Source organism: Myxine glutinosa, chromosome 5 (assembly GCF_964187855.1).
Source record: "Myxine glutinosa chromosome 5, kmMyxGlut1.1, whole genome shotgun sequence".
NCBI classification, from domain to species: Eukaryota; Metazoa; Chordata; class Myxini; order Myxiniformes; family Myxinidae; genus Myxine; species Myxine glutinosa.
The window spans coordinates 120,211,712-120,238,910 of NC_136265.1; the positions used below are offsets into that span (position 1 = coordinate 120,211,712).

At 42.9% G+C, this 27,199-nt stretch overlaps 1 protein-coding gene across 2 annotated transcripts in view; it reads left to right on the forward strand.

Annotated features, from left to right (window-relative positions):
- LOC137427169 (guanylate-binding protein 1) overlaps positions 1–12,295 on the forward strand; it is a 36,416-nt gene extending 24,121 nt beyond the window's left edge. For both annotated transcript variants that reach the window (XM_068116400.2, XM_068116398.2), the window contains exons 8-12: positions 4,903–5,183; positions 5,509–5,721; positions 8,464–8,566; positions 10,900–11,003; positions 11,292–12,295. In XM_068116400.2, the coding sequence (XP_067972501.2) occupies positions 4,903–5,183; positions 5,509–5,721; positions 8,464–8,566; positions 10,900–11,003; positions 11,292–11,495 (905 nt within the window). In that variant the 3' untranslated portion in view covers positions 11,496–12,295. The remainder of the gene's footprint in view (positions 1–4,902; positions 5,184–5,508; positions 5,722–8,463; positions 8,567–10,899; positions 11,004–11,291) is intronic.
- The last annotated feature ends 14,904 nt before the right edge of the window (positions 12,296–27,199 follow it).

A 27,199-nucleotide genomic window follows, 5' to 3' on the forward strand; every position in this document is an offset into this window, starting at 1 on the left:
CATCACTTGGTCACTCATGTCCAAATATTAGCTTCCGAGCTCAAAAGGTGCCTGAGATATTGGCCAAATGAGAAAGAAAAGCGTCCTCCCCGCTTCTTCCCCCTTCAAACTCTCACCTCCATCTCCCCCAACCTTCTGCCTCGCTCTTCCCCCTCCTCAAATAACACCTCATTGTGGCTCACCCAATCACCATCAAACCTTTTGTCCGCCCCATCCTTCCCTTTCTCCGAGCTATTCTGAAATCTCTGACACACCTTCAACAGCTCTCCCTATCTCTTCCACCTCTTCCACATCTTACCCTACCCCTCCTCCCCCCTGTTCTGTATCTGATGCTCCCCCTTCCTCTTCATTAACGGTATGGACCTCAAACATCCGGGGCCTTCGTTCAAACTTAACTGATCTCTCCATACAGGTTGCTTCTGTCAAACCAGACGTGATCTGCTTAACAGAAACTTTCCTCCTTTATGATGTCTCTGATTCCATAGTATCTCTCCCGGGCTACTCCCTCCTCCGGTATGATAGACCTGAGCCTCGTCCTGGAGGCGGGGTTGCTATCTTTATCAAAAACTCTCTTCCTCACTCGCCCTGCACTGCACTCTCTCCACCTCACCCCCAGGAATACCTCTGGCTACGGCTTCCCCTTCGCTCCCACCTCTTGTTCATATGTGTGTTGTACCGTCCACCAAACAGTGATGACTCCATCTACATCTCGCTGTCTGATGATATGGACCAACTTCTATCTACTCATCCCAACTCTCTCTTCCTCATATGTGGTGATTTCAATTGTCACCATGCCAGTTGGCTGGGTGTGGGTACCTCTCTCACCAGCCATGGCTCTTCAGCAAAGGACTTCTGCGACTCACTGGGACTGACACAATCTGTCAATTTCCCGACCCGGATCTCAGTCAACGGAACATCTTCTCTTCTGGACTTGGTTATGACTAACTTCCCTGAAAATGTCTGCTGCTCTTCTTCTGCTCCGATCGGATCATCTGATCATGTCCTTGTTAAAGTGGACATCTCTCTGACCATCCTCAGGGAGCCTGCTCAGCGTCGACGAGTCTGGCATTTCACTCAGGCCAACTGGCACGGTCTTCAAGCAGCCATCAATCATCTGGACTGGTCTCCCATCTCTACCACCTCTGACATCAACTCATCCTGGGAATTCTTCCAAAGTAAATTGCTCTCTCTCATGCACAGATTTATCCCATCTCGTCTTCAGTTGTCATACCCTTCCTCCCGTCCATGGTACACGGAATCTTGTGGTGAGGCTGTTGCCCAGAAACAACTTGCCTTCGTCTCCTGGAAAGCAAATCCAACGGAAGGAAATCTCATTTCCTTTCACAAAGCCCGAAACAAGTGTGTGTCCACCCTCAGGAGAGCCAGGAAACAATATCTCTCCGTTCTCAAGACCGAACTCTCTTATCTGTCTCCCTCTTCCAAATCCTGGTGGCGTCTGGTCAAATCCGTTTCTGGTGTTTGTTCCCCCTCCATCCCCTCCCTTACCTCAAACGGCTACACAGCTGACTCCGCACGTGAAAAAGCTGAATGCCTCAACTCTGTGTTTGCCTCTAAATCTTGTGTCCCAAACCCATCCCTCTCTGTACCCACCATACCCAGTCGTACCCTGCTGCTCCTGGACTCCGTGTCCTTTCCTCCTGACAAGGTGGAAAAGTTTCTGTCAACCCTCGACTCTGATTCTGCAACTGGACCCGACGGCATCAGCCCACGGGTCCTAAAATCCTGCTCTGCTGCTCTATCTCACCCTCTCTCTGTTCTCTTCACCCTCTCTTTTGCTCAAGGTCAACTGCCATCTGCTTGGAAATCAGCCAACATCACCGCTTTGCACAAAAAAGGTGCAAAAACAGATCCTAGCAACTACAGACCAATCAGCCTTCTCCCAATTATCAGCAAAGTCTTGGAATCCATCATTGCTTCGGATATGAAATCTTTCCTCTTCTCCAATGGCTTGATCTCTGATCATCAATTTGGTTTCAGACCAGGTCACTCTACTCTGGACATGCTGCTTCTGCTGTCTCAACAATGGATGGAGGTCCTCAATGCCAAACAGGAAATTAGAGCTGTCTCCCTCGACATATCACGTGCCTTCGACACGGTCTGGCACCCCGCTCTGCTCACCAAACTCTCCTCCTTTGGTATCCATGGAAATCTCCACGCATGGCTGGCGGACTTCCTCTCTAGTCGTCGTCAACGTGTGGCCCTGAATGGGTTTCTCTCATCTCCTCTTCCTGTTCAGGCTGGAGTTCCCCAAGGCAGTGTTCTGGGCCCCGTGCTTTTTCTGGTCTTCATCAATGATCTCTCTGACTCTCTCGAAAATCCTCTCTATCTCTTTGCTGATGACTCCACTCTCTGCCGCTCCATTCCTCTTCCCTCAGATCGGCAGTCTGCTGCCTCCTCACTCTCTGAAGACCTGGACAAAATCACAGACTGGTCAAACAAGTGGAACATGTCTTTCAATCCTGACAAATCTCACACTCTTACTATGTCTCTCCGAAAAGATCGACTGGACAACCCTCCCATCTACTTTCTCAACAATCGTCTCCAAGAAGTTCTGTCGCTCAAGATTTTGGGTCTCACTATCTGCCATGATCTTTCTTGGGAAAACCACATTTCCAAGCTGGCCTCCAAAGCCAGTCGCCGACTGGGCATCCTCCGTCGTGCGAAGTCCTTCCTCGGCACACCTGAGCTCTTCACCACATACAAGGCTTTCATCCGCAGCTCAATGGAATACTGTTCTCCCCTATGGGCCGGTGCTCCTGCCTCACACCTAGCTCGGCTTCACGCTGTTGAAACCAAAGCTTTCAGAATTATTGGAATCTCCCGCGATGAAGCTATCTCTGAGGGCCTTTCACTCACTCACCGCAGGCAGGTAGGTGGTCTTTCTGTCTTCTACCGACTCCTCTCCGGCCTTGCACCCCCAGCTCTCTCTGTGCTCTGTCCCCCAAATATTCCTACAGGTCGCACAAGATCTGCCAGCAACCCTCTGATGGTTAAACTGCCGAAATCTCGGCTCTCTGCTCACCTTCACTCTTTCATTCCTCTTTTCTCCCGCCTCTGGAACAAACTCCCTCACTCCCTTCAATCCCACTCCTCCCTCCAGGTCTTTAAAACAGCTGTTCACCACCATCTCTTATCTTCCCCCATCCAAAACCTTGATCTTTTCTACCCCCGCTAATTCACCCCAGATCCACCTTGTTTGAAATTCCAACTTCTTTCCTGGAAGTCCTGGCAGTGTCCATATGTTTTATACCTCTCCCACCGCCCCCTTCCCATGCCCCCCCCCCCAAAGCCCTCGCCCTCTCTCAGATCTCTCGATGTCTCCATGTCTCTCGGTCCCTGCTCTCAAATGTTGTGTTTGTGTCCTTCCCCCTCTCTCCCCATCTTGTCTACCGCTCCCGATGTTATATGTTTTATGTGTCGGTTTGTCTTTCTGTGTGATTAATGTTCGCTCTTTCACGAGCCTCGATCTTGTATACAAAAAAAAAAACAAAAAAAAAAAAAAAAAAAGATTAATAATGAAAATAAATAAATAATAATCATAAAAAATGAAATTATTAATCAATTCGGTCAGAGAACACATAAACCACCACCATTTCATCAGAATCTGTAACTTTAAAAAAAAAAAAATCTTTTGTCATTAATCGAATAATGAAATAATTGGTTCATTGATTCATTAATAAATCAAAAATAGCCTTTGCAGCCAAATCACCTGGTCATTGGCATGTCCAAATATCAGCTTCCTCACTCAAAAGGTGCCTGAGTTGATGGTCAGAAGAGAAAGGAAATTTGATTAATTAAATAAGTACTTAATTAATCGCTAATAATTAAATAACTCCTCAATTAATTGATTAATCAAAAAACAAAAAATACAGTTTTTGACAAAGGACTTGCTCAATACTGTACCGAAATTTCAGCTTCCAAGCTCAAAGGATGGCTGAGATATCGCCCGGACAAACAAACAAGAAAGAAAGAAAACAAACAAACAACCAGAGTGAAAACTGAGTACTCCCTTTCAGCGTGCGTCACTGCCGAGCCCCCTTCGGTGCCCGGCAATGACGATTTGCAATGCCTGGAAATGGCATAGGAAAGGTGCGTGTACAATTATGGAAAAAAAGATCGTTTTTTTGGAGTTTTTTTTCAAAAAATCGCTCGATAGTGCCTAAGCTTTTAAAATTAAGGACAGTTATATACAAGGACACATTCGCATAAATAAATACAAAACAATCACCAGACTTTTGAATACAAATAAATCAAACAATTCCGGAAGTGTACGAATTTGGTATTACGGCTTCTTCTTCTTCCTGATTGGCATCACACTTAACTCAGAAACGTGAGCCACGTTCACCCACTAGCATATATATGAACCCCCGCACCCCCCTCCCCCCCTCCCCTCTCCATTACATGCTCAATACTTGTAGCGGCACACATGATCCCTTTCAAGTACATGGTTGGCAATGGGTCCATAAACCGACTGACTGGGACACAGGGTAAAACAAGAAGCAGTAGGGTACAGTCGTATGTTTTTTTGCAGCATTAAGTTTATTAACATGGCTTAACATTAAGTTTATTAATTAACTACCCCCACTAATTTCGGTCCCCTTGTGTTTTATACCTCTCCCCCCCCCCCCCCTCCCCTTCCCACGCCTCCTGCCCCCAGGCCCTCTCCCTCCCACACTTCTCCCTGCTCTCAAATGTTGTGGTTGTGTGCTTCCCCTTCTCTCCCCATCTTGTCTTCTGCTCCCTCTTTTTGTGTGTTTTGTTTGTCTGGTTGATTTGTTTGTGAAATAAATGTTAGCTCTTTCACGAGCCTCGATTCAGTATACAAAAAAAAAAAAAAAAAAAAAAAAACATTAAGTTTATTAATTGCAATCTAAATGACAGGTTTTGCAACAATGGCGACTCAGTACGTGGAGGCAATCACCAAGGGTGCAATCCCGTGCATTGAGAGCACTACTCAGGTGGCTGTGAAACAGGCGAACATGAAGGCCAAACAAGATAGCGTAAACCTGTACAAGACATCAATGGCCGGTGTGGAGCAGCAGCTTCCCATGAGTGTGGAAGATCTCATGGAACATCAGAAGAAGAGTGTGAATGATGCGTTGAAGTTGTTCATGAATAATTGTGTGTTGGATCGAGATCACGAGCACGAAAAAGATCTGCAGGTGAGAGTGATGGTCCAGGTGAAAAGATCTCCAGGTATAACCCTAACCCTAACAACTTTGTTTCTATCTGCTGGGCAGCTCTTAGGTTAACCTCATTTAATTTCTTGGAAGAGGAACAAATATGTGGATAACTTGTGTGGCTGATGAATTGATTTTGTACAAGAGGGAATATTGGGAATAAAGGACAACAAAGCTCAAAAGGTGGGAGATGTTGAAAAAATATCAACCTTTGAGGGAAGGTTCTTCCCTTACCTCTCACCGCATCTTCCTTCGTCCTCATTTTATTTGATCCTCTTTCATTCTTTCTTTTTGATGTTTTCTCCAGCAATATTTTGTTGATCAAGAGAAGTTCTGGGTGGAACAAAACTACCTGCGGTCCAAGAAGGAAAGCGAGCGGTGTTTGCAGAGTTTGTACGACCCGATACAGCAAGACGTGGAAGCGGGACAATTCCACTGTCCTGGTGGATACGCCAAGTACAGGGAGAGAATTGACGAGGTCATTTTGAAGTACAACAACACCCCGAAACTGGGTCCATGGGTAAGTACCAGACGATCACAGCGTGGTTTTCATTACGAAACGCCGAATGCAATTCACAGCCAATCAGGAGGCGACAAAGGCAAGACATGGCGGCCTCCACGATAAATCCCTGAAGTTGCATTTGTTGCTTTATTATTCACATTTTCCTTTAAAAGTTGTAAAGTAACAAATAATTGTACAACGATCAGATCGAGTAATTTTCAGTTTTTGAAATTTGACTTTTGTTTGTGCATTGTCCACTTTCAGGACTTATTGGTGGATGAATGATGCTAATTAATTATATGATACAGGTTACACTGCGTGAGGTTGTGTGATTAATTACAAATCACACATGTTTACATTATACAATCATACATTATATGATACGGGTTACACTGTGTGAGGTTGTGTGAATAATTACAAATCATACATGTTTACATTATACAATCATACATTATACGATACGGGTTACACTGTGTGAGTTTGTGTGATTAATTACAAATCATACATGTTTACATTATACAATCATACATTATACGATACAGGTTACACTGTGTGAGGTGTGATTAATTACAAATCATACATGTTTACATTATACAATCATACATTATACGATACAGGTTACACTGTGTGAGGTTGTGTGATTAATTACAAATCATACATGTTTACATTATACAATCATACATTATATGATACAGGTTACACTGTGTGAGATTGTGTGATTAATTACAAATCATACATGTTTATATTATACAATCATACATTATACGATACGGGTTACACTGTGTGAGGTTGTGTGATTAATTACAAATCATACATATTTACATTATACAATCATACATTATACGATACAGGTTACACTGTGTGAGTTTGTGTGATTAATTACAAATCATACATGTTTACATTATACAATCATACATTATATGATACAGGTTACACTGTGTGAGGTTGTGTGATTAATTAAAATCATACATGTTTACATTATACAATCATACATTATACGATACAGGTTACACTGTGTGAGGTGTGATTAATTACAAATCATACATGTTTACATTATACAATCATACATTATACGATACAGGTTACACTGTGTGAGGTTGTGTGATTAATTACAAATCATACATGTTTACATTATACAATCATACATTATACGATACAGGTTACACTGTGTGAGTTTGTGTGATTAATTACAAATCATACATGTTTACATTATACAATCATACATTATATGATACAGGTTACACTGTGTGAGGTTGTGTGATTAATTAAAATCATACATGTTTACATTATACAATCATACATTATACGATACAGGTTACACTGTGTGAGGTGTGATTAATTACAAATCATACATGTTTACATTATACAATCATACATTATACGATACAGGTTACACTGTGTGAGGTGTGATTAATTACAAATCATACATGTTTACATTATACAATCATACATTATACGATACAGGTTACACTGTGTGAGTTTGTGTGATTAATTACAAATCATACATGTTTACATTATACAATCATACATTATATGATGCAGGTTACACTGTGAGGTTGTGTGATTAATTACAAATCATACATGTTTACATTATACAATCATACATTATACGATACAGGTTACACTGTGTGAGTTTGTGTGATTAATTACAAATCATACATGTTCACATTATACAATCTTACATTATATGATACAGGTTACACTGTGTGAGTTTGTGTGATTAATTACAAATCATACATGTTTACATCATACAATCATACATTATACGATACAGGTTACACTGTGTGAGGTTGTGTGATTAATTACAAATCATACATGTTTACATTATACAATCATACATTATATGATACAGGTTACACTGTGTGAGTTTGTGTGATTAATTACAAATCATACATGTTTACATTATACAATCATACATTATACGATACAGGTTACACTGTGTGAGTTTGTGTGATTAATTACAAATCATACATGTTTACATTATACAATCATACATTATACGATACAGGTTACACTGTGTGAGTTTGTGTGATTAATTACAAATCATACATGTTTACATTATACAATCATACATTATATGATACAGGTTACACTGTGTGAGTTTGTGTGATTAATTACAAATCATACATGTTTACATTATACAATCATACATTATACGATACGGGTTACACTGTGTGAGTTTGTGTGATTAATTACAAATCATACATGTTTCCATCATACAATCTTACATTATACGATACAGGTTACACTGTGTGAGGTTGTGTGATTAATTACAAATCATACATGTTTACATTATTCAATCATACATTATATGATACAGGTTACACTGTGTGAGTTTGTGTGATTAATTACAAATCATACATGTTTACATTATACAGTCATACATTATATGATACAGGTTACACTGTGTGAGTTTGTGTGATTAATTACAAATCATACATGTTTACATTATACAGTCATACATTATATGATACAGGTTACACTGTGTGAGTTTGTGTGATTAATTCCAAATCATACATGTTTACATTATACAATCATACATTATATGATACAGGTTACACTGTGTGAGTTTGTGTGATTAATTCCAAATCATACATGTTTACATTATACAATCATACATTATATGATACAGGTTACACTGTGTGAGTTTGTGTGATTAATTACAAATCATACATGTTTACATTATACAGTCATACATTATATGATACAGGTTACACTGTGTGAGTTAGTGTGATTAATTCCAAATCATACATTTTTCAGCAACACGAGGAAATGAAACATTTTTTGGAGAAAATATCCTCAGAATCCCGAAAAATTTCCAGGTTGGACACTTTGTTGCAAGAAACTGAAAGAAAAAAATTTGGTGAGTTTGCTGCAGAATTATTATACTTCGCTCACCTGGAACATAGTTCAGTTGAGCTTATGGAATGGTGTGTCGTCCGTTCGTTTGCAAACACTTGCAACTTCTCCGAAACTGCTGATGGGATTTTTTTTTTTTTTTTTTTTTTTTTTTTTTTTTGTATACAAGGTCGAGGCTCGTGAAAGAGCGAACATTAATCACACAGAAAGACAAACCGACACATAAAACATATAACAGGGAGCGGTAGACAAGATGGGGAGAGAGGGGGAAGGACACAAACACAACTTGTTGTGTGACCTTGGCTTGGATGTGACCAAACTTGGCTAAAATGATCTTTGGTGTGGTAGACCTCAAGGTCGATCTCAAATATGTTGATGGAAGCCTCACCCTCCACATGTGAGTCGGTCATAATAAGGTTTAAAGGCCCCAAAAGTACTTGAAATCCAATCTGGTTTGGTTGCCATTTTGATTTTTTTTTATATACATAGTCACAGCTCATGGAAGAGCTAGAACATATAATGGATCAGGACGCAACATAATAAAAGGAACAGCAGACGGAGAAGGGGGAAATGCCAACAGCAGGGCTGAGGAAGAAAACATATGGAGACGGACAAACGGGTAATGATGAGGGGAAGGGGAGACCACAAGGTGTGGACAAGATGGATACAGAGGCCAAATTTTGGGGAGGGGCAGGAGGTGGTTTAATATGTGTCGAAAAAGAAAATGGTTATGGATGGGGTGTGATTTGAGATGGTGGTGAAAACCTGAAGGGAGGAATGAGATTGAAGAGTGTGGAAGTTGGTATTGAAAGTGGGAAAAAAGAGGAAGAAATTAGTTGAGGTAAGCAGCGGTTCTGAATTTTGAGTTTTACGAGAAGTGGGTTGCTGGAGGACCGCGTGCGTCCTGCAGATACTTAGGGTGTGGGAATAAATCACGAAGAGGGCAGAGGGTGCAAGTCCAGAAAGGAAGCGGAAGAAGACAGAGAGACCACCGACTTGTCAGCTATGGCGAAGTGATAGCCCATAGACTGGTTGGTTTCCTTGGTTTCACCTTGGTTTCATAGACAAGGCCTTGGTTTCCACCGCATCAAACTGAGTAAGGTGTGAGGAAGGGGTGCCAGCCCAGAGGGGAGATAAGTGTTCACCTGAGTGTAGCTGTGGTTGAAGTGGAGTGGTCCCGGGTGCCTTGTGGAAACTTGTAAATCCGCAATGATGTCTCCCATATCACCGGTCCACTCAGAGGCACCTTTTTCTGTGTTTGGACCCCAATCCAAATATTAAGGGCTTTTTCCATCCTTTCAATATGAGGATCACGGGACTGGAATGAGACTTTTGTGCTTTGCGGAGGGAGCGCTTGCGGTAACACTTGCACGTACTCCGATGACTATATGTGACTCACTTTTACAGATATACTGCACAGTAGATTCATTGATTCCGTAACGACTGTCCACATAGGCTGCACCTCCACCTTTTGCCAACCTATCTAACAACTCCATTTTTTCGCCCAACATCCTAACCTTTGTCTGACTTTTGGTACAACTAATTTTGTCCATCGTTTTATGTTTGGACGCCATTGAAGACTGTGTACGAAAAACAACACAAGGCTCGTAACGGGAGGCAATCGCACACACAGACGGATGCAAGCGAGCGATTGGCCAAAATACTGAATTGGAACACAATAGCGATTGGTCAAAACCCGGACATTAAAATCCGCGATATTTGAGGGTTTACTGCACATGATCGACTACCTATGGGAATGTTTGATTGGAAGAAGCTGATCCGAAACAATATGGCCACCAGTGAAGTCGTAATACAAAAAAGTGGGCAACATCTAAAAAAAAAAACGTGAATTATAGACATTAGAATTGCACCTTGTCAATGAGGGATAATCTGACCTAAGAGGAAGTGACGTCATCATACCGGAAGTGGGCAATATCTTGGAAACTAAGGGACATAGACAACAGGGAGTTGCACTATTGTGGACGTTATCTCAATACTCCCTGACCTAAAATGTGTATTCTAAATCGAGCTCTTATTTTTACCTTGATCCATGTGTCACTCCACTCTTTGCCACCCAGCCAGGCGAGCTGCAGGACCATTGGTTCTCTGTTTGTTTCAGGGTTTGTTTTTTTTTACATCCAGTCATGTTCTTGTTATTTGAAACTATTTACAAGAATATGTTCAAAAACCGAGATGTGGAACTCAGCTGCAGTCCTATGCGGATCTAACTCCGCTTTTAAACTTTGGGATTTTGTTTGGAAAACTATGATTAATTGTAACAGTTGATCAGTACCAATGATGCGGATTCTGATGGAAACTATTTTCTTGTTCCTGTAGCATTGCAAGAAGAGGAGAGGCTGGAGGAACAGACTCAAAATGCATTCCAGACACAATCCGATCAGAATGGAATCATGATGGAGGCCATGAAGAGTCAGTTTGAGGTTTGTTTGGAAAAAAATCCATTTGACAATATGTTTTATTCGAAGGTTTAAGGTTTTTCAGGAAAACATGTCGCTGTAAATTACCTAAACATCAAATGAGGTCCAGTTGGATAAATGAGAATTTGAACATTGGGAAGAAGGAATTAGAACTTGCACTTGTTCGTTGGAAAAGGAGAAGCCATTGGAGTAACACCAGGGATGCCCGACGTTGTCATGTGTATTACACGAGTGTTAAATCCATCAGATACGAACTCTGTTTTTTTTTTCGCTCTCTCTCTGTGTTGTTAGACGTCAAATACGTTATTTGAAATGAAAATCAAGACGATGGAACAGCAACTGCAGGCGAAGCTGGAGAGAGAAAACGAAGAAAGAAGCTCCATATTCACTCCGATCCTGGATGTCGCTTGTGCCGCCTTCAGTGTGTTCTCTCCAGTAAAAGGCTTGATCGCTGGAACTGCTAGAGGAATCGTAAAATCCTTGTTTAAAATATGACGCACATCATTCTGAATTCTGAAACCAGCACAGGGCTGTAAATCCTCCAATAATTATAATTATAGTGCAAGGAAATTTATTGTTTGGTGGTGATCAACACATTGAATTGCACTGTTCACACAATTGCACATTGAATCCACCTGTTCAGCACTGCATTCAACATTCAACCCACAGCATTTAACCCCTGACTATCACTTCTCCTTCTCCCTCCTTTTGCTTTAAATATTTCCCTATTGATTCTTGTCTTTTTGCAATTGTTGTTTTCATGTTTTGTTATGCATTATGTTTTGCACTCTGTCAAAGCGCCTTTGGGCTTCATGAAAAGCGCTATACAAAATAAATGAATTATTATTATTAATTGTAATTTCTGTTTCGGCAATTTAGATTATGCTGCCCGGATTAGTCAGGCGGAGGACGGTCAGAGTGACCATTGGTCCCCATGGACCGGCCCTTTCCCTCTTCTCTCTCTCTCTGACTCTTTTGTGGCCCTGGCTTTGTGAAGGTGCGGGGGAAACCATCTTGGATGTGGGAGATCTCAGGGTCACTCCTGCGAGATCGATCAGCTGTCCGTGCCGCGGGCTTGTTTGAGAGAACTGTCTGGGGCCATACAACAACAACAACAACAACAACAACAACAACAACAACCCCTATAGTTGTGCTTTACATGTAATTATATATTGACATGACTTGCAAGTTTAAATACTCAATTAACCAAGGATGTTAGTTACTCGAATAATTGTTCTACATTAAATGTTTGTGTACTCCTCGTGAAAGATGAAGCAATAAAAATTCTGAAATCAGTCGTAGCACCTTGGTGAATGATGACAAGAGGAGCACATTGATCTGTACGCTCCATGAACAAACGTGATGTCAGTGGAAGCCAAAGCTTAGTTGTGTGGAAAACAAAACACGGATGTATAAAATAAGCATTCCGATTAACGGATTTCAGTGGACAAATGATCACCGACGTTACACAGTGGACATTTCCCATGATGTGCTAACACATGAGATTTCTTGATAATTTGATGCAAATTATTGAGTTAAGAAAGGATGTGCAGTAATGAAGCTTTTAAAATCTTGGAAAATTTCAGGTGCTCATCCTGAGATTTTTTTTTCGAGGGGTAAGATTGCTTGTCGGAAGCTGTGCCAGATTTCCAACATGGCCACTTCCTTTTGTTGAGGAGACGGTGACTAGACTTGGTGAACAATTTAGCAATCCTCCCAAAAACATCTCAAGCACTAGATTTGCTGATCTCCCATCACAAACATCGGCATTCCCTTTGCCTTAATTCCTCTCCTCTAGTCCAGCTCTTTCTCTCGCTGCTCTCTCTCAACCCTCTGAGTCCCCCCCAGCTCCTTCATAACCTCGACCAGCAAACTCCTCGTAGCTAAATTCCCAAAATCCAGGCTCAGTGACCACTTCAATTTTTTGTTCCTCACTTTTCATGTCTGTGCAACTGCCTTCCGGGGACGTATACCGCTCTTCCTCCAAAGATTCTGTTTTCTTTACATAAGCGAGGCTCATGGAACAGAGTGGTACATTTTACAGTGGGACAAACATCAAGGGAATGAAGGAACAAGATAAGAGGAAAGGGAGGAACGCTGAAACTATCAGGGAATTAAGATGGTTCGTTTAGGAAAGATTAATGGAGGAAATAAAGATCATTTGGTGATCACAGGAGATGGTGGTGCAGTTCTTCCGTTAAACCAAGGCAGGAACAGTGAGACATAACAGCGGTCTGCAAATGGGATAAATAAGCAAGAAGTCGAGTTGAGGTTTGCAGATAGGGAGAGTTGGAGGACTGAGAGAGCAGAAGAAGCAATGTTTTTGTATACATAGTCGAGGCTCGTATAAGAGTTAACACATAGAACATACTAGTACCCGACTGCAAAGCCGCAATGAGCCGGCGAAGCCAAAGCCTCTTGCCACTATTTTACCCATCACCATGGCATCAGTAGGTTAGGTAGTTGGTAGTAGGTAGGTAGGTAGTTGGTAGTAGGTAGGTAGGTAGTTGGTAGTAGGTAGGTGTAGTAGGTACCGTACCTGGTAAGACTTGGTAAAAGAGAAGAGCAGACAGTCCTCCCCAATACCTACATACAATAAATGTCACAAGAAGCTGAAGGAAGTAACTATACGATGTGCTCGCTTAGGGCCTATTTTAAGAAATTTTAACTGGGCTTAACATACGTTTTCACAGTAAGTGTGTAGTCTTCTAACTTCAGTCGCTGTCAGGACTGGTTCTCTCCGGGCACTGCGGCTTCCTCCACCAGAAGAAGTTAGCTTGCAGTAAGATCAGTGCCGACAGATCAGACGATAGCGCCGTTTCAACGGCAATGTGTAAAAAAAAAAAAAAACACCTTTAGAGGCCATTTTTTCCCCGCAAGCGGGGGTTGGCCTTTTTCGGGAACTGTGGTTGTTGTTGTTTTTCGGTCCCCTTTTGAAGCAATGTTTTGCGGCCGGATGCCCTTCCTGACGCCAACCCTTTTTGCCGCCTTTAACGACAAGCAGGGAATTACCAGTGAACTGGTACTCAATGTGTGACTAAGTCGTCAATGTGTGACTGTCATTAATCAAACCGTGTCGATGGCGCTGATTGGCTGACCTAAGCTGATCGCTGATTGGTCAGCTCACAAAATTTCGCAAATTCAGACCTAAAATGACACCATTTGCATTCTGGATGAGATTAAAATTGATCAAATTTACTTCTTGATTAATTCGGTGAATTCCGTCTCAACTTCGGATATTTCCGGCCGTGAAAAACTATCCCCTACGGCCGCGCGATTTCTAAAAAATAATTCTTCGTCAATTTTAGAATATTTGACGCCGTTTTCACCCTCCGAAACGCGTAATAAGCTTATTTGAAATAAATTTTGAAATGCTCGAATCTCATTGGTTCTGGTGTTTGGTGACGATTTTCGTTGAAGTAACGAGGTTGGTCTTAAATTATTTTAATTACACATCAGAGGTGCATAAGATTGTGAATCAAACAAAGACGGGTGAAACAAACTCCGATTGAACTTTTTCTCAATTTTTTTATGCATACTTCCGCATCCGGACGATGGCGGCCTCCATTGAGTGATTTGGTTTTAGAAATATTTTTTCAAATGCTCGAATCTCATTGGTTCCGGTGTTTGGTGACGATTTTCGTTGAAGATAACCAGGGCCCGTGCGGGCCGAGGTTGGTCTTAAAGTATTTTAATTACAAATTAGAGGTGCATAAGATTGTGAATCAAACAAAGACGGGTGAAACAAACTCCTATTGAACTTTTTCAATTTGTTATGCATACTTCCGCATCCGCAAGATGGCGGCCTCCATTGAGCGATTTGGTGCGTCACAGCTTCGGAATTCTCAAGCCAAGGAATCCAGCATAATCTGGTTTTCAACATAATACGTACGCGTTTATTCACAACACCGGCTTCGCCGGCTATAATGAAGGCAGCAGGAGAAAAGAATAGGAGGAGAGAGAGGGAAGCACAACTACAGTGGAGAACAGGGACATCGGGAGATCTGTGGAAGGGAGAGGGGTGGGGAGGGGTACATGGGACAAACAAGATGGACACTACAGGAGATTTCAGGGGAAAATAAAATAGGGAATTTGAAGGAGGTGGGTTTGGGGTGCATTATCGGGGGTAGAAAAGATCAAGGTTATGGATGGGGGAAGATAGAAGTTTGAAGACCTGTAGGAAGGTGTGGGATTGAAGAGAGTGAGAGAGTTTGTTCCAGAGATGGGAGGAAAGAGGACTGAAGGAGTGAAGGTGAGCAGAGAGTCTTGATTTTGGCAGTTTCACCAGAAGAGGGTTGCAGGCAGATCTTGTGCGACCTGCAGGAATATTGGGGGGACAGCACAGAGAGAGCTGGGTGAGCCAGGCCAGAGAGGAGTCGGTAGAAGACAGAAAGACCACCAATCTGCCTGAGGTGAGTGTGTGAAAGGCACTCAGAGTTAGCTTCATCGCAGGAGATTCCAATGATTCTGAAAGCTTTGGTTTCAACAGCGTGAAGACGAGCTAGGTGTGAGGCAGGAGCACCGGCCCAGAGGGGAGAGCAGTATTCCATTGAGCTGCGGAGGAAAGCCTTGTATGTGGTGAGGAGCTCAGGTTTGCCAAGGAAGGACTTCGCACGACGGAGGATGCCCAGTCGGCGACTGGCTTTGGAGGCCAGCTTGGAAATGTGGTTTTTCCAGGAAAGATCATGGCAGATAGTGAGACCCAAAAGCTTGAGCGACAGAACTTGTTGGAGAGGATTGTTGAGAAAGTAGATAGGAGGGGTTTCCAGTCGGTCTTTTCAGAGAGACATAGTAAGAGTGTGAGATTTGTCAGGATTGAAAGACATGTTCCACTTGTTTGCCCAGTCTGTGATTTTGTCCAGGTCTGCAGAGAGTGAGGAGGCTGCAGACTGCCGATCTGAGGGATGAGGAATGGAGCAGGAAAGAGTGGAGTTATCAGCAAAGAGATAGAGAGGATTTTCCAGAGAGTCGGAGAGATCATTGATGAAGATTAGAAAATCAATATCAAGCACATAGCCACACTTTTTCCACTCCCATTAATCCTTCAATCTACTCCCAATTTGGGAAAACAATTGAGAAGAGCTCACTCAAGACCGATCAATGTGGAAAAGCAACGTGAAAGATGGAATGAAGACTTTAGAATAAAATATAGAAAATGCTTCACAATGAGTGACATAAAACGTAACCCACTTCCGGGCTGCGGCTTTTGCTGCTGAAGTCATTGTTGAAGAGCTTTCTGGGTCCACGTGGGTCTTATGTCGCACGTCCGGCAAAAGTACCAGAATGGTTCCCATGAGGCCACTCCGGCTTCGACGGAGGGACGATAAACCCTCCTATCACAAAAACAAAGGTCTTAGATCGATCAATATCCAATAAGCAAGCTGGACGAGTACAAATTTGTGTTTATTGAGAAGAAAACCACAAGTGAACACTCTAGGTGTTTTAGGCCATGAGCAGGTATGAGCTTTCGTTCTGTTTCGTCCCATTAAAAGAGTGAAACTTATCTTCACTTGAATACATTTCAGAAACATAAAAAGTTCGCATCATGAGGCACCCTTGTGTGTGTGTGTGTGTGTGTGTGTGTGTGTGTGTGTGTGTGTGTGTGTGTGTGTGTGTGTGTGTGTGTGTGTTATATATATACTGCCAAAAATATTGGCACCCTTGTGTGATTCAGAACTTAATATATCCTTTTAAATCAGAAAAAAAAAAGAAATGGCATTGACAAAATTATTGACACCCGAAACTTAATATTTCGTAGCACAGACATTGGACAAAATAACTGCAGTAAAGCACTTCCTATAACCATGAATGAGCTTCCGACACCTCTCTACTGGCAGGTTGACACAGCAGTTTGTTTCTCTATCAGCGGTTGGGTCCTCCTGGGTCTCCTTTCATTGAGTTGGCGACGGATTGTGTGAGTTGAAACTGTCGTACCTTGTGTCTGAAGTTCAGCTTGAATCTGAATGGCAGTTGATCGAGGTGCTTCCTCCACCATTCGAACAATCCCTCGCTGCAATCTTGGATCAATTTTTATTTTGCGGCCACGTCCAGGGAGGTTATAAGGTTATAAGGTTAAGGTTATAAAGCAGAGCATGAAAGTTATAAGGCAGCGAAGAAAGAGGTAGCAAAGGCGCAGGAGGCATGTAGGAAAATGTTCGGAGAACGCTTTGACTCGGAAGAGGGCCAGAGAGTGGTATTCAGGATTGCAAAGCAGGTAGCGAAAGAGAGATGTGATGTGATGGGGGTGAGTTGCTTGAAGGATGAAGTGGGACAAATCGTTGTGGACCCAGATGGAATTGAAGGAAGATGGAAAATATATATGGAAATGCTGTTGAATACAGAGAATGAATGGGATGGCAACATAGAGAGTAACCCAGTTTTAGGACCGGCAGAGAAGATAACTGAGAAGGAAGTTGAGGAAGCGATAAAAGCAATGAAGGGTAGAAAAGCAGGAGGGCCGACGGGAGTTGTGGGAGATATGTTGAAGGCAGCAGGAAGTTGGGGTGTGAAGAGAATGACAGAGATCTGTAATCTGGTGGTGAAAGAAGGCCGCATTCCAGTGGATTGGGAACTGAGTACCCTCGTCCCTCTATACAAGGGGAAAGGTGACCCTCTGGAGTGTAGCTCATACCGAGTGATAGTCATTGGAGCATGGAATGAAGGTATTGGAAAGGGTGTTCGAGAGGAGGATAAGGAAGAAGGTGAAGATCGACGAAATGCAGTTTGGATTTATGCCAGGAAGAGGAACGACAGACGCGCTCTTTATTGTGAGGCAGTTGCAGGAGAAGTACATGGAGAAGAGGAAGAAGTTGTTTCTTGGGTTTGTTGATCTGGAGAAAGCATTCGATAGGGTTCCACGCGGAGTATTGACATGGGCATTGAGGACGTTAGGGGTGGAGGAATGGTTGATCAGAGTAGTGATGGCAATGTACAAAAGAGCGCGCAAGCTGTAAGGACGAAGACGGGAACAGTGGTGAGTTTGAGGTGCAGGTGGGAGTGCATAAGGGGTCGGTACTAAGTCCACTACTATTTGTAGCTGTGATGGAGGTGCTGGCTCAGAACGTAAAGGAGGGTTTACCGTGGGAGTTGTTGTATGCAGATGATCTGGTGTTGATTGCGCAAAGTATGGATGGACTGAAGGAAAAGATGAACAAGTGGAAGGAATGTATGGAGACAAGAGGTCTGATGGTGAATATCAGAAAGACGAAGGTGATATCAAGTGGTAAAGCATGTGGTGAGGTGGAAAGAACTGGGAAGTGGCCATGTGCTGTGTGCAGGAAGGGTGTCGGAGTGAACTCCATTCAATGTACAATGTGCGCTGAGTGGGTTCATCAAAAATGTAGTGGTCTGAGAGGGTCATGAACCAGTGTGGCAGCTACATTCAAGTGTAAGGTGTGCACAGAGGGAGCTGCAGATGGAGGAAATGTTGAGTTGGATCTTGGAGACGGTGTGAAGCTGGAAGGTGTGAAAACATTTTGCTACCTCGGAGACATGCTGAATGGAGAAAGTGGATCAGACTCAGCAATGGTTGCTGGATTGAGATGTGCATGGAAGAAGTTTCGGGAACTCAGTGGCGTGCTGATGAGGAGGGGAGTGTCGTTGAAGCTGAAGGGAAAGGTGTATGCTGCATGTGTGAGAAGTGTTTTGATTTATGGGAGCGAGACATGGGTAATGAACGTAGAGCAGCAACGAAGGCCTGAAAGGGTGGAAATGTGAATGGTTCGGTGGATGTGCGGAGTATCGTTGAGAGAGAGAGGAAGACAAATGATGAATTGCGAAAGATGATGGGAATATTGCCTGTGATTGATGCTGTGAAGAGGAAGAGGTTGAGATGGTTTGGTCATGTTTTGAGGAAGGATGAAAGTGACTGGTTGAGAAGAGTGATGGAAATGAATGTAGAAGGAAGTAGAGGACAGGGAAGACTGAGAAAGACTTGGCTAAAGATGGTGGAAGGAGAAATGCGGGCAAGGGGGTTAACAAGGAGAGATGCAGAAATAGGGCAAAATGGAGAAGATTGTCATGGGGACCGCAAGGCTAACCCCCGCTCAAGCAGGGAAAATGGCCTTAAAATGCATGTTGGTGTTTGCTTGTCCAGGGAGGTTGGTTACAGTGCCATGGGCCTTAAACTTCCTGATAACATTGCATACGGTGGACACAGGAACATCAACGTCTCTGGAGATTGACTCGTAGCCTTGGGATTGTACATGCTCGGCTACAATCTTATGTCTGACCTCCTCAGACAATTCTCTGGTTTTGTTTCTTTTCTCCATGCTCATTGCGGGACATACAGTGACACAAAACAGCAGAATGATTGCTTTACGGTGCTCCTACTGCTATCTGCCATGATCTTTACTGGGAAAACCACATTTCCAAGCTGGCGCCCAAAGTCAGTCGCCGACTGGGCATCCTCCGTCGTGTGAAGTCCTTCCTAGGCAAACCTGAGCTCCTCACCACATACAAGGCTTTCATCCACAGCTCAATGGAATACTGTTCTCCCCTCTGGGCCGGTGCTCCTGCCTCACACCTTGCTCAGCTTCACGCTGTTGAAACCAAAGCTTTCAGAATCATTGAATCTCCTGCGATGAAGCTAACTCCGAGTGCCTTTCACTCACTCCCCACAGGCAGGTTGGTGGTCTTTCTGTCTTCTACCGAGCCGAGCTTCTACCGAGGTTTTTGTATACGAGGATGTCCTCTCCAGCCTTGCTCCCCCAGCTCTATCTGTGCTCTGTCCCCCAAATATTGCTACAGGTCACACAAGATCTGCCAGCAACCCTCTTATGGTTAAACTGCCAAAATCAACATTCCCTGCTCACCTTCACTCTTTCATTCCTCTTTTCTCCCACCTCTGGAACAAACTTCCTCACTCTCTTCAATCCCTCTTCTCCCTCTATGTCTTTAAAACAGCTGTTCACCACCATCTCTTATCTTCCCCCATCCAAAACCTTGATCTTTTCTACCTCCGTTAATTCACCCCAGATCCACTTTTTTGAAATAGCGACTTCTTTCCTGGAAGTCTTAGCTGTGTCCATGTGTTTTCTACCTCTTCTCCCCCCCCCCCCCCCCCCCCCGTGCCCTCTCGTGCCCCCCAAGCCCTCTCCCTCCCACAGATCTCCCGATGTTCCTGTTCTCTGCTGTTGTACTTGTGTGGTTCTTTCTCTCTCTCCCCATCTTGTCTCCCGCTCCCTTTATCATGTTTTATGTGTCATTTGTTTTTATGTGATTAATGTTAGCTCTTACACGAGCCTCAATGTTGTACACAAAAAAAAAAAAGTTCCTTTGACTAAGTTGCTCGATAAGAAAGCAAAAAATTGGTGCTGGAATTTAAATTGTCTGCAATGTTCGGCGAATGTAATGTTGCCATGTTGACTAGTCTGGGATCATTGCAGTTATTTGAGGCCATCGCAGTATGCCGGCGATATCTCGCCAACTTTGCTGATTGATTAAATTCAGGGTTGCAAATGAGCCGGGGATTGTGGGTTCAGTCACCACCAAAGGTGAATGGAGGATATGCTTTTGCCTGTCTGCGAACAACATGTCTCACAAGGATATGGAAGGAATTGTTTATTTATATGGCTCTGTAAAGTTTGTTGAGTGAGATGTTAATTAGAAAAGTTAGAGAGGTGAGTTTTCTCCAACACCTTGCTCCACGGGGAAATACTAAGTGTCAAGCCCCCTTCAATTTTAATTAACTTATAGAAAGGAGATTTATGAACTTTTTGTGGTTGCGTGAAACATTTTTTTTGTTTAAAAAAATTAATAATTCTTCAGTATAAGCCTCGGTGCGTGCTCGGCTCTTGTGGGTATTTTGAAGGTCACAGCTCTAGGTTGCTGGCTTGTGTGTGGAGCGGAGGCATGTACTGCTGATAAGGTTCTTTTAGAAGGGTGTCCTTTGGTCAGGTGGCAGAAAATTCCTCTGGAAAGGACTCAAGGGATTGGCAAACCTGGAGCAAATGGAGACGCGGGCATCTGTGAGCAGGAGGATGTCCAAAGTGCCGAGACCACGACTCATCCCTGCCTCCAAAAAAGCCAGAGCAAACAAACTAACGCTGTCTCTCTTTTCCGAGCTCGTTCAATCATCTGCCTGCTCAAACCACGAGAGCCGCTTGGGGGGAGCTGGCCTGTCATGAGCTTCTGCTGTTTGCTGGTCTGGACCACGAGGGCCACGAGCCCACGACCATTCCTGCCTGTCGAAATACATGATATCCGACACTGTACCGACACTCCCGATGTCCCCATTTTCCCCACCCACCCTGTCGCTCAACTTTGGGTTGACAAAGGCCTGTCTGTGTATGGCGAGTCATGAGCCTTAACCACGATCTGCTCTTTTTCTCTTCTTCTTCCTCCTGTCCCCTCTTCATGGTCTGATTGTGTGGTGTGCCTGTCTTTTGTTGTAGGTAATTAAGATTGGAGAAGGGGAATTTATGTGCTCGGGGCAATTACCTTTTCCTTTTGATCTGTGTATGTGCTTGTTTTGAATCTCCCTGTAAATACTTGCCCTATTGATTGTGATCTCCATATGTGCTGTAAATAATTGTGATTATAAATACGCACTTCAATTTTGATAAACTATTCTTTCAAACCTGCTCGGTTGTCCTTTCCTTCATTGATCCGACATAGTGTGTGCATAGCAAATACATGGGACGTTGAACCCCACCAATTCGTTCCAATGGGTAGCCGACTCCCACACAATTTAGCTCGGCCGTACATAATAAATAGACAGCTTGCGGAGTCGAGAGCACAGTTCCCTAGTTAAAGTAACCAAACCACCAGTCAGGTCACGCGATTTATTAGAGCGAGGACCCTGCTCGGGTTGGTGGCTTCAACCAGCATCCGTGGTTGCTAAGCAACCCATCGGGCCACAGAGTGATCTGCCTTCAGGGACGGAGGTCGAGTGGTGGGAAGGAGTGACCCCCTCTTGTATCCCAGCATGCTCACCCCGAACCCATAACATTTGATGTTTAAGGAGTGTGATGGGACCTGGTGGATGGTTAGCACGCCTCAAAATTGTATGGAGAGTCGTCTGGGGCACTGGCGTAGCAAGGGGGGGGGGGGGGAGGGGGAAGTGGGCGAAAAGTGTGGTCGCCCGAGCGGCACTTTTGAGGGGCGGCAAATTTGTTATTTTGCATCTATCAATTAATCATTATCAGCACTTTGTTCCATTTTGCCGCGGCTCATGAAAGCACAAGTGAAGGGAGGAGTTCAACTGTGCAAATGGCCCCGCCCTCCGTTTGCTGACCAATGGTTGCGGCCAATGATATCCCGGAGAGAGGGGGCGGGCAAAAAGTAGCGCGTGGCATGCCGCGAAACTAAGCGGATGAGGAGTTCGCCGTTCACACCTCATTAGTGTTCGCGTCTCATTTGTACAGGTTAGAAAAGGATATGAACAAAAAGAAGAATTTATTAGGAAGGTTTTTAAAGGTTGAAAATTAATTTTCTTTATTTTCTTTGAAATCCTGTCTGATAAAACCCTCTATCATCTATTTATTACGTAAGCAAAAATGGGTGAATTCCCCTTTTGAAGGCCAAGGAGTGCCGGGCTAATGCAACATGGCGCTTCACAGAGGGGAGGAGCCACATGACCTCATGCTGATCGCCATCTTTGTAAAATCTTGAGAAGTCGTACTTGTAAAAGTCCCCTTCCCCCAGTATCAGGATTCTCTTGTGATCGATAAGTTATCATCCTCGCAGAGCTCTCGTTCTCTCTGCTTCCCTCTCTGCAGGGTTAGCAAGCTGAGCTTGCTTCTGCACACGTTTTGCTTCTCTTTTTTTACTTCTGCTAACGCGAGGACGAGGAAATGACATTGTTTTTATGCTTTTGGAATACTTCTGGCATTTCATTGAATAAGTTGGGCCAATTTTTATAAAATTTATCAAAGATTATTTTTCTTTTTTTACATAATTTCCACAATGTTTTGATAAAAATCCATAATTTTCACGATCCAATATTGTTTTCAAGGAATCTTAGTTGCAGATCTGGAAACGTTATGCTCTTAACAATTTCCTATTTGCTTTCTAATTTATTACCACAACATTACTATTGAATTATTCTTGTCTTTACTTTTTAGACGAACCCTTTCTACCATGAGCAAGCGGGTTACGTCACGTCTAAGCGGAGCCGCCAACAAGCGCCTTCGTCAGTCTCGAGAACAAGCGAACCAGAAAGGTGAAGCTGCCTTACGAAAGTGTCTGCAGGTGTCAGACAGAGTGGATGGGAAAAGGTCTGATCATGGACCAGAGACTGAGGAGACCTCACCTGAAATTCAAAAACAAACAAGGGATGCATCAGGGCAGGAGTCCACCGAGGTAAATGAACCGCATGAGCTACGTCGAGCTATAGATCTACCTAAACCAGATTCCAGTTGGATTGATATACTTCATGATGTGGCAACGTGGTCACACTATATTTCTCAACATATACGAGTGGATCTGGTGATGAAAGGCCCTCTGGGTATTCAGAACAGGGATGGGACTCATCCAAATTTTTCCCAAAAATGAGGAGAACCACAGTATGTCTGGGGAGTGGTTTTTCAAAAAGATAGAGAATGGAGAAGAACTCCTAAACCACTGGTTGCTCTATTCACCTTCATCGGACTTTCCTCTATTGCTTCTGCTGCTGCCTTTTCAACCCTGGTAGTAGCTCCTTTGCCAAGAAGGAGGAATTTAACAAGTGTAGGAAGTTAAACCCTCTGGTATCTGAGCATGAACAAAGCCCAGGCCATTATGAGGCATCTATGATGTGGAAAGAGACGTGTATTCGTTTGGAAAGAGGAGCAACAATAGATCATGACATCCAACGTCAGATTGAAAGCGATGCGGCAAAGTGGCGCGCCACTCCCAAACGTATCATCCGTGTATTTATCACGCAAAAATCTCGCTTTTCGAGGGCATAGAAAGATTCTCTCACCCGAAACGACCAATAACCCAGGGAGTTTCCTGGCACTGATGCAGCTGTTAGGAAAATATGATCCAGTAATGAGAGAGCATTTGATGAATGTTGAAGCTGTTCTCCACCCTACCGTCACATACCTCTCACCCACCATTCAAAATGAATTCATACAACTTCTGGGTAGACTGGTGAAGTTTAACATCATCGAGGAAGTTAAAACCGCAAAATACTATGCCCTCATCTTGGATAGCACTCCAGATCAATCACACGTAGATCAGACGTCTCAGATCCTAAGATATGTCCATATCTCATGTGGGGAAGTGAAAGTAAAGGAGTCATTTATTGATTTCATGCAGCTGGAAGGCAAAGACGGCTGAATATTTAACAGAACAAATCGTTAGTAAGCTGCAAGATGATGGTCTTGACCTCATGCACCTCCGTGGTCAAGGGTACGACAATGCCGCCATGATGACCGGGGTTCACCATGGAGTTCAATGGCGAATCACCGGTATCAATCCAAAGGCTGTCTTCATTCCGTGCACCAATCATTCCCTTAATTTGGCTGAAGGTCGCTCTGCTGCAACTACAGTGAACGCCATGACTTTTTTCGGGAAACTCCACCAGTTTTTCTCTGTCTCAACTCGCCGGTGGAAAATCTTCAAGCAGTTCGTCCCAGGGAAGAAGGTGAAGCGAGTTTGCGAGAATCGATGGAGCTCCAAGCATGATGCAATGGATGCTGTATGTTCCAATCTACATGAAAGATCTGAGGTCCTGGAGCAGCTTCGTGACAGTAACACCGAGACGCAGGACGCACGGTCAGATGCAGCTATTTTGTTGAATAGCATGATGACCAACATTTTCACTGAATTCCTATTCTTTTGGAAGCCCGTTCCAACTGAGATGAATGACACGCAAGAAAAATTCTCCAAACAGCTGGGCTCGGGCTAGATGCCTCTGCTGCCAAATTGGGAGCCCTTGTTTTATTTTTCCAAAATGAGTGGGATAACGTCATGGAGGAGGCATAATCAAGGCCGTTAATTTTTGTGAACAAATGGGAATCTCTACCGAGCAACGGATAAGAAGAAGGAAAAGATTGCCACGGGAAGACACCATGGACGCAGGTCTCTCATTGCAGGATGAGATTTAATGGGAGTGTGGAAGTGTAACTCAGTGTAACTTATTGATTGGCACTGGTAACTCATTGATTAAAGACTGGTAACGATTTCGTAAATGGATGCCAAGAATGTGCACGAACATGGTAATCTCTTGTCCACCTGGTCACAGCCCCAGGCTGGAGCACCCCCCTATCGTTTGGTAAACGGAACTCGCAGCAGGAGGGGAGCGAGCTGATGCCAGGACTCGGTGCATGCATGACCTCAGGGCATTAGCGGAGAAAGGATTAGCGCGACAAGGCCCATAAAAACCAGAGCAAACGATGAGTCAGGAGACTTGTCACCAGAAGCTCTGACCTACGGAACGGAACGGAACCCTGTGAACAGCGCTGAGAGAGAGCACTCATACTCAGAACCTCTGCCCGACGGGAATGGCGGAGGAACATCGGCCGAACGAGAAGGACCATGCGGATAGAGTGAGCTGGTCCATTGAGTTAAACGGTAGTTATTTGGTATTGGAATGAAAGTGAACAACCAGTTAATAATAAAGTCATGACCGTTTGTAAAACCTGTGTCCGGTCATTGGAGTCTTGAGTCTCCCTCACCATTTCCCCTACAATTTGGAGGCACCGCTGAGATCAATTGGACACATACAAGACCTTTAAAGGTGAGTGTGTCTTGTTTTTGTCCAGTATGATTTACGAACTTGGGAATAGTTATGTGTATATACATGGAGGATTTGGTGTGTGGGACTTGTGATTGTCCATAGGTAATCCAAGGATGGAACGTTTTAAATGATTCTATTATTCGTGAGCTTGCGAGGATATGTACAAAAGCCTTACTCTGGTCTGCGGGCAAATCGGCTCATGAAGTGCACCATGAGGCGATTTGTTTGCCGGTTCGGTAAGGTTCGGTAAGGTCCGTACACGTGTACAATCGTGTACACCCGTTTTAAATAAATAAATAAAAATTTTTTTTCAGTTTTCCCGCCATGTCTAAAACTCGTTTGATTACAATATAAATTAATGAATTGGATGAAAATTAAAGATTTTGAATAAAATAGTTGTTGATTGAACTAGTTGACGGATATATAAATCCCAATTCAAAAGTCAAGTGAATTGGATGAAAATTAAAGATTTTGAAATTGTTGTTGACTTTTGGCCTATGTTGAATAAAATAGTTGTTGATTGAACTAGTTGACGGATATATAAATCCCAATTCAAAAGTCAAGTGAATTGGATGAAAATTAAGGATTTTGAAATTGTTGTTGACTTTTGGCCTATGTTGAATAAAATAGTTGTTGATTGAACTAGTTGACGGATATATAAATCCCAATTCAAAAGTCAAGTGAATTGGATGAAAATTAAGGATTTTGAAATTGTTGTTGACTTTTGGCCTATGTTGAATAAAATAGTTGTTGATTGAACTAGTTGACGAATATATAAATCCCAATTCAAAAGTCAAGTGAATTGGATGAAAATTAAGGATTTTGAAATTGTTGTTGACTTTTGGCCTATGTTGAATAAAATAGTTGTTGATTGAACTAGTTGACGGATATATAAATCCCAATTCAAAAGTCAAGTGAATTGGATGAAAATTAAGGATTTTGAAATTGTTGTTGACTTTTGGCCTATGTTGAATAAAATAGTTGTTGATTGAACTAGTTGACGGATATATAAATCCCAATTCAAAAGTCAAGTGAATTGGATGAAAATTAAGGATTTTGAAATTGTTGTTGACTTTTGGCCTATGTTGAATAAAATAGTTGTTGATTGAACTAGTTGACGGATATATAAATCCCAATTCAAAAGTCAAGTGAATTGGAAGAAAATTAAGGATTTTGAAATTGTTGTTGACTTTTGGCCTATGTTGAATAAAATAGTTGTTGATTGAACTAGTTGACGGATATATAAATCCCAATTCAAAAGTCAAGTGAATTGGATGAAAATTAAGGATTTTGAAATTGTTGTTGACTTTTGGCCTATGTTGAATAAAATAGTTGTTGATTGAACTAGTTGACGAATATATAAATCCCAATTCAAAAGTCAAGTGAATTGGATGAAAATTAAGGATTTTGAAATTGTTGTTGACTTTTGGCCTATGTTGAATAAAATAGTTGTTGATTGAACTAGTTGACGGATATATAAATCCCAATTCAAAAGTCAAGTGAATTGGATGAAAATTAAGGATTTTGAAATTGT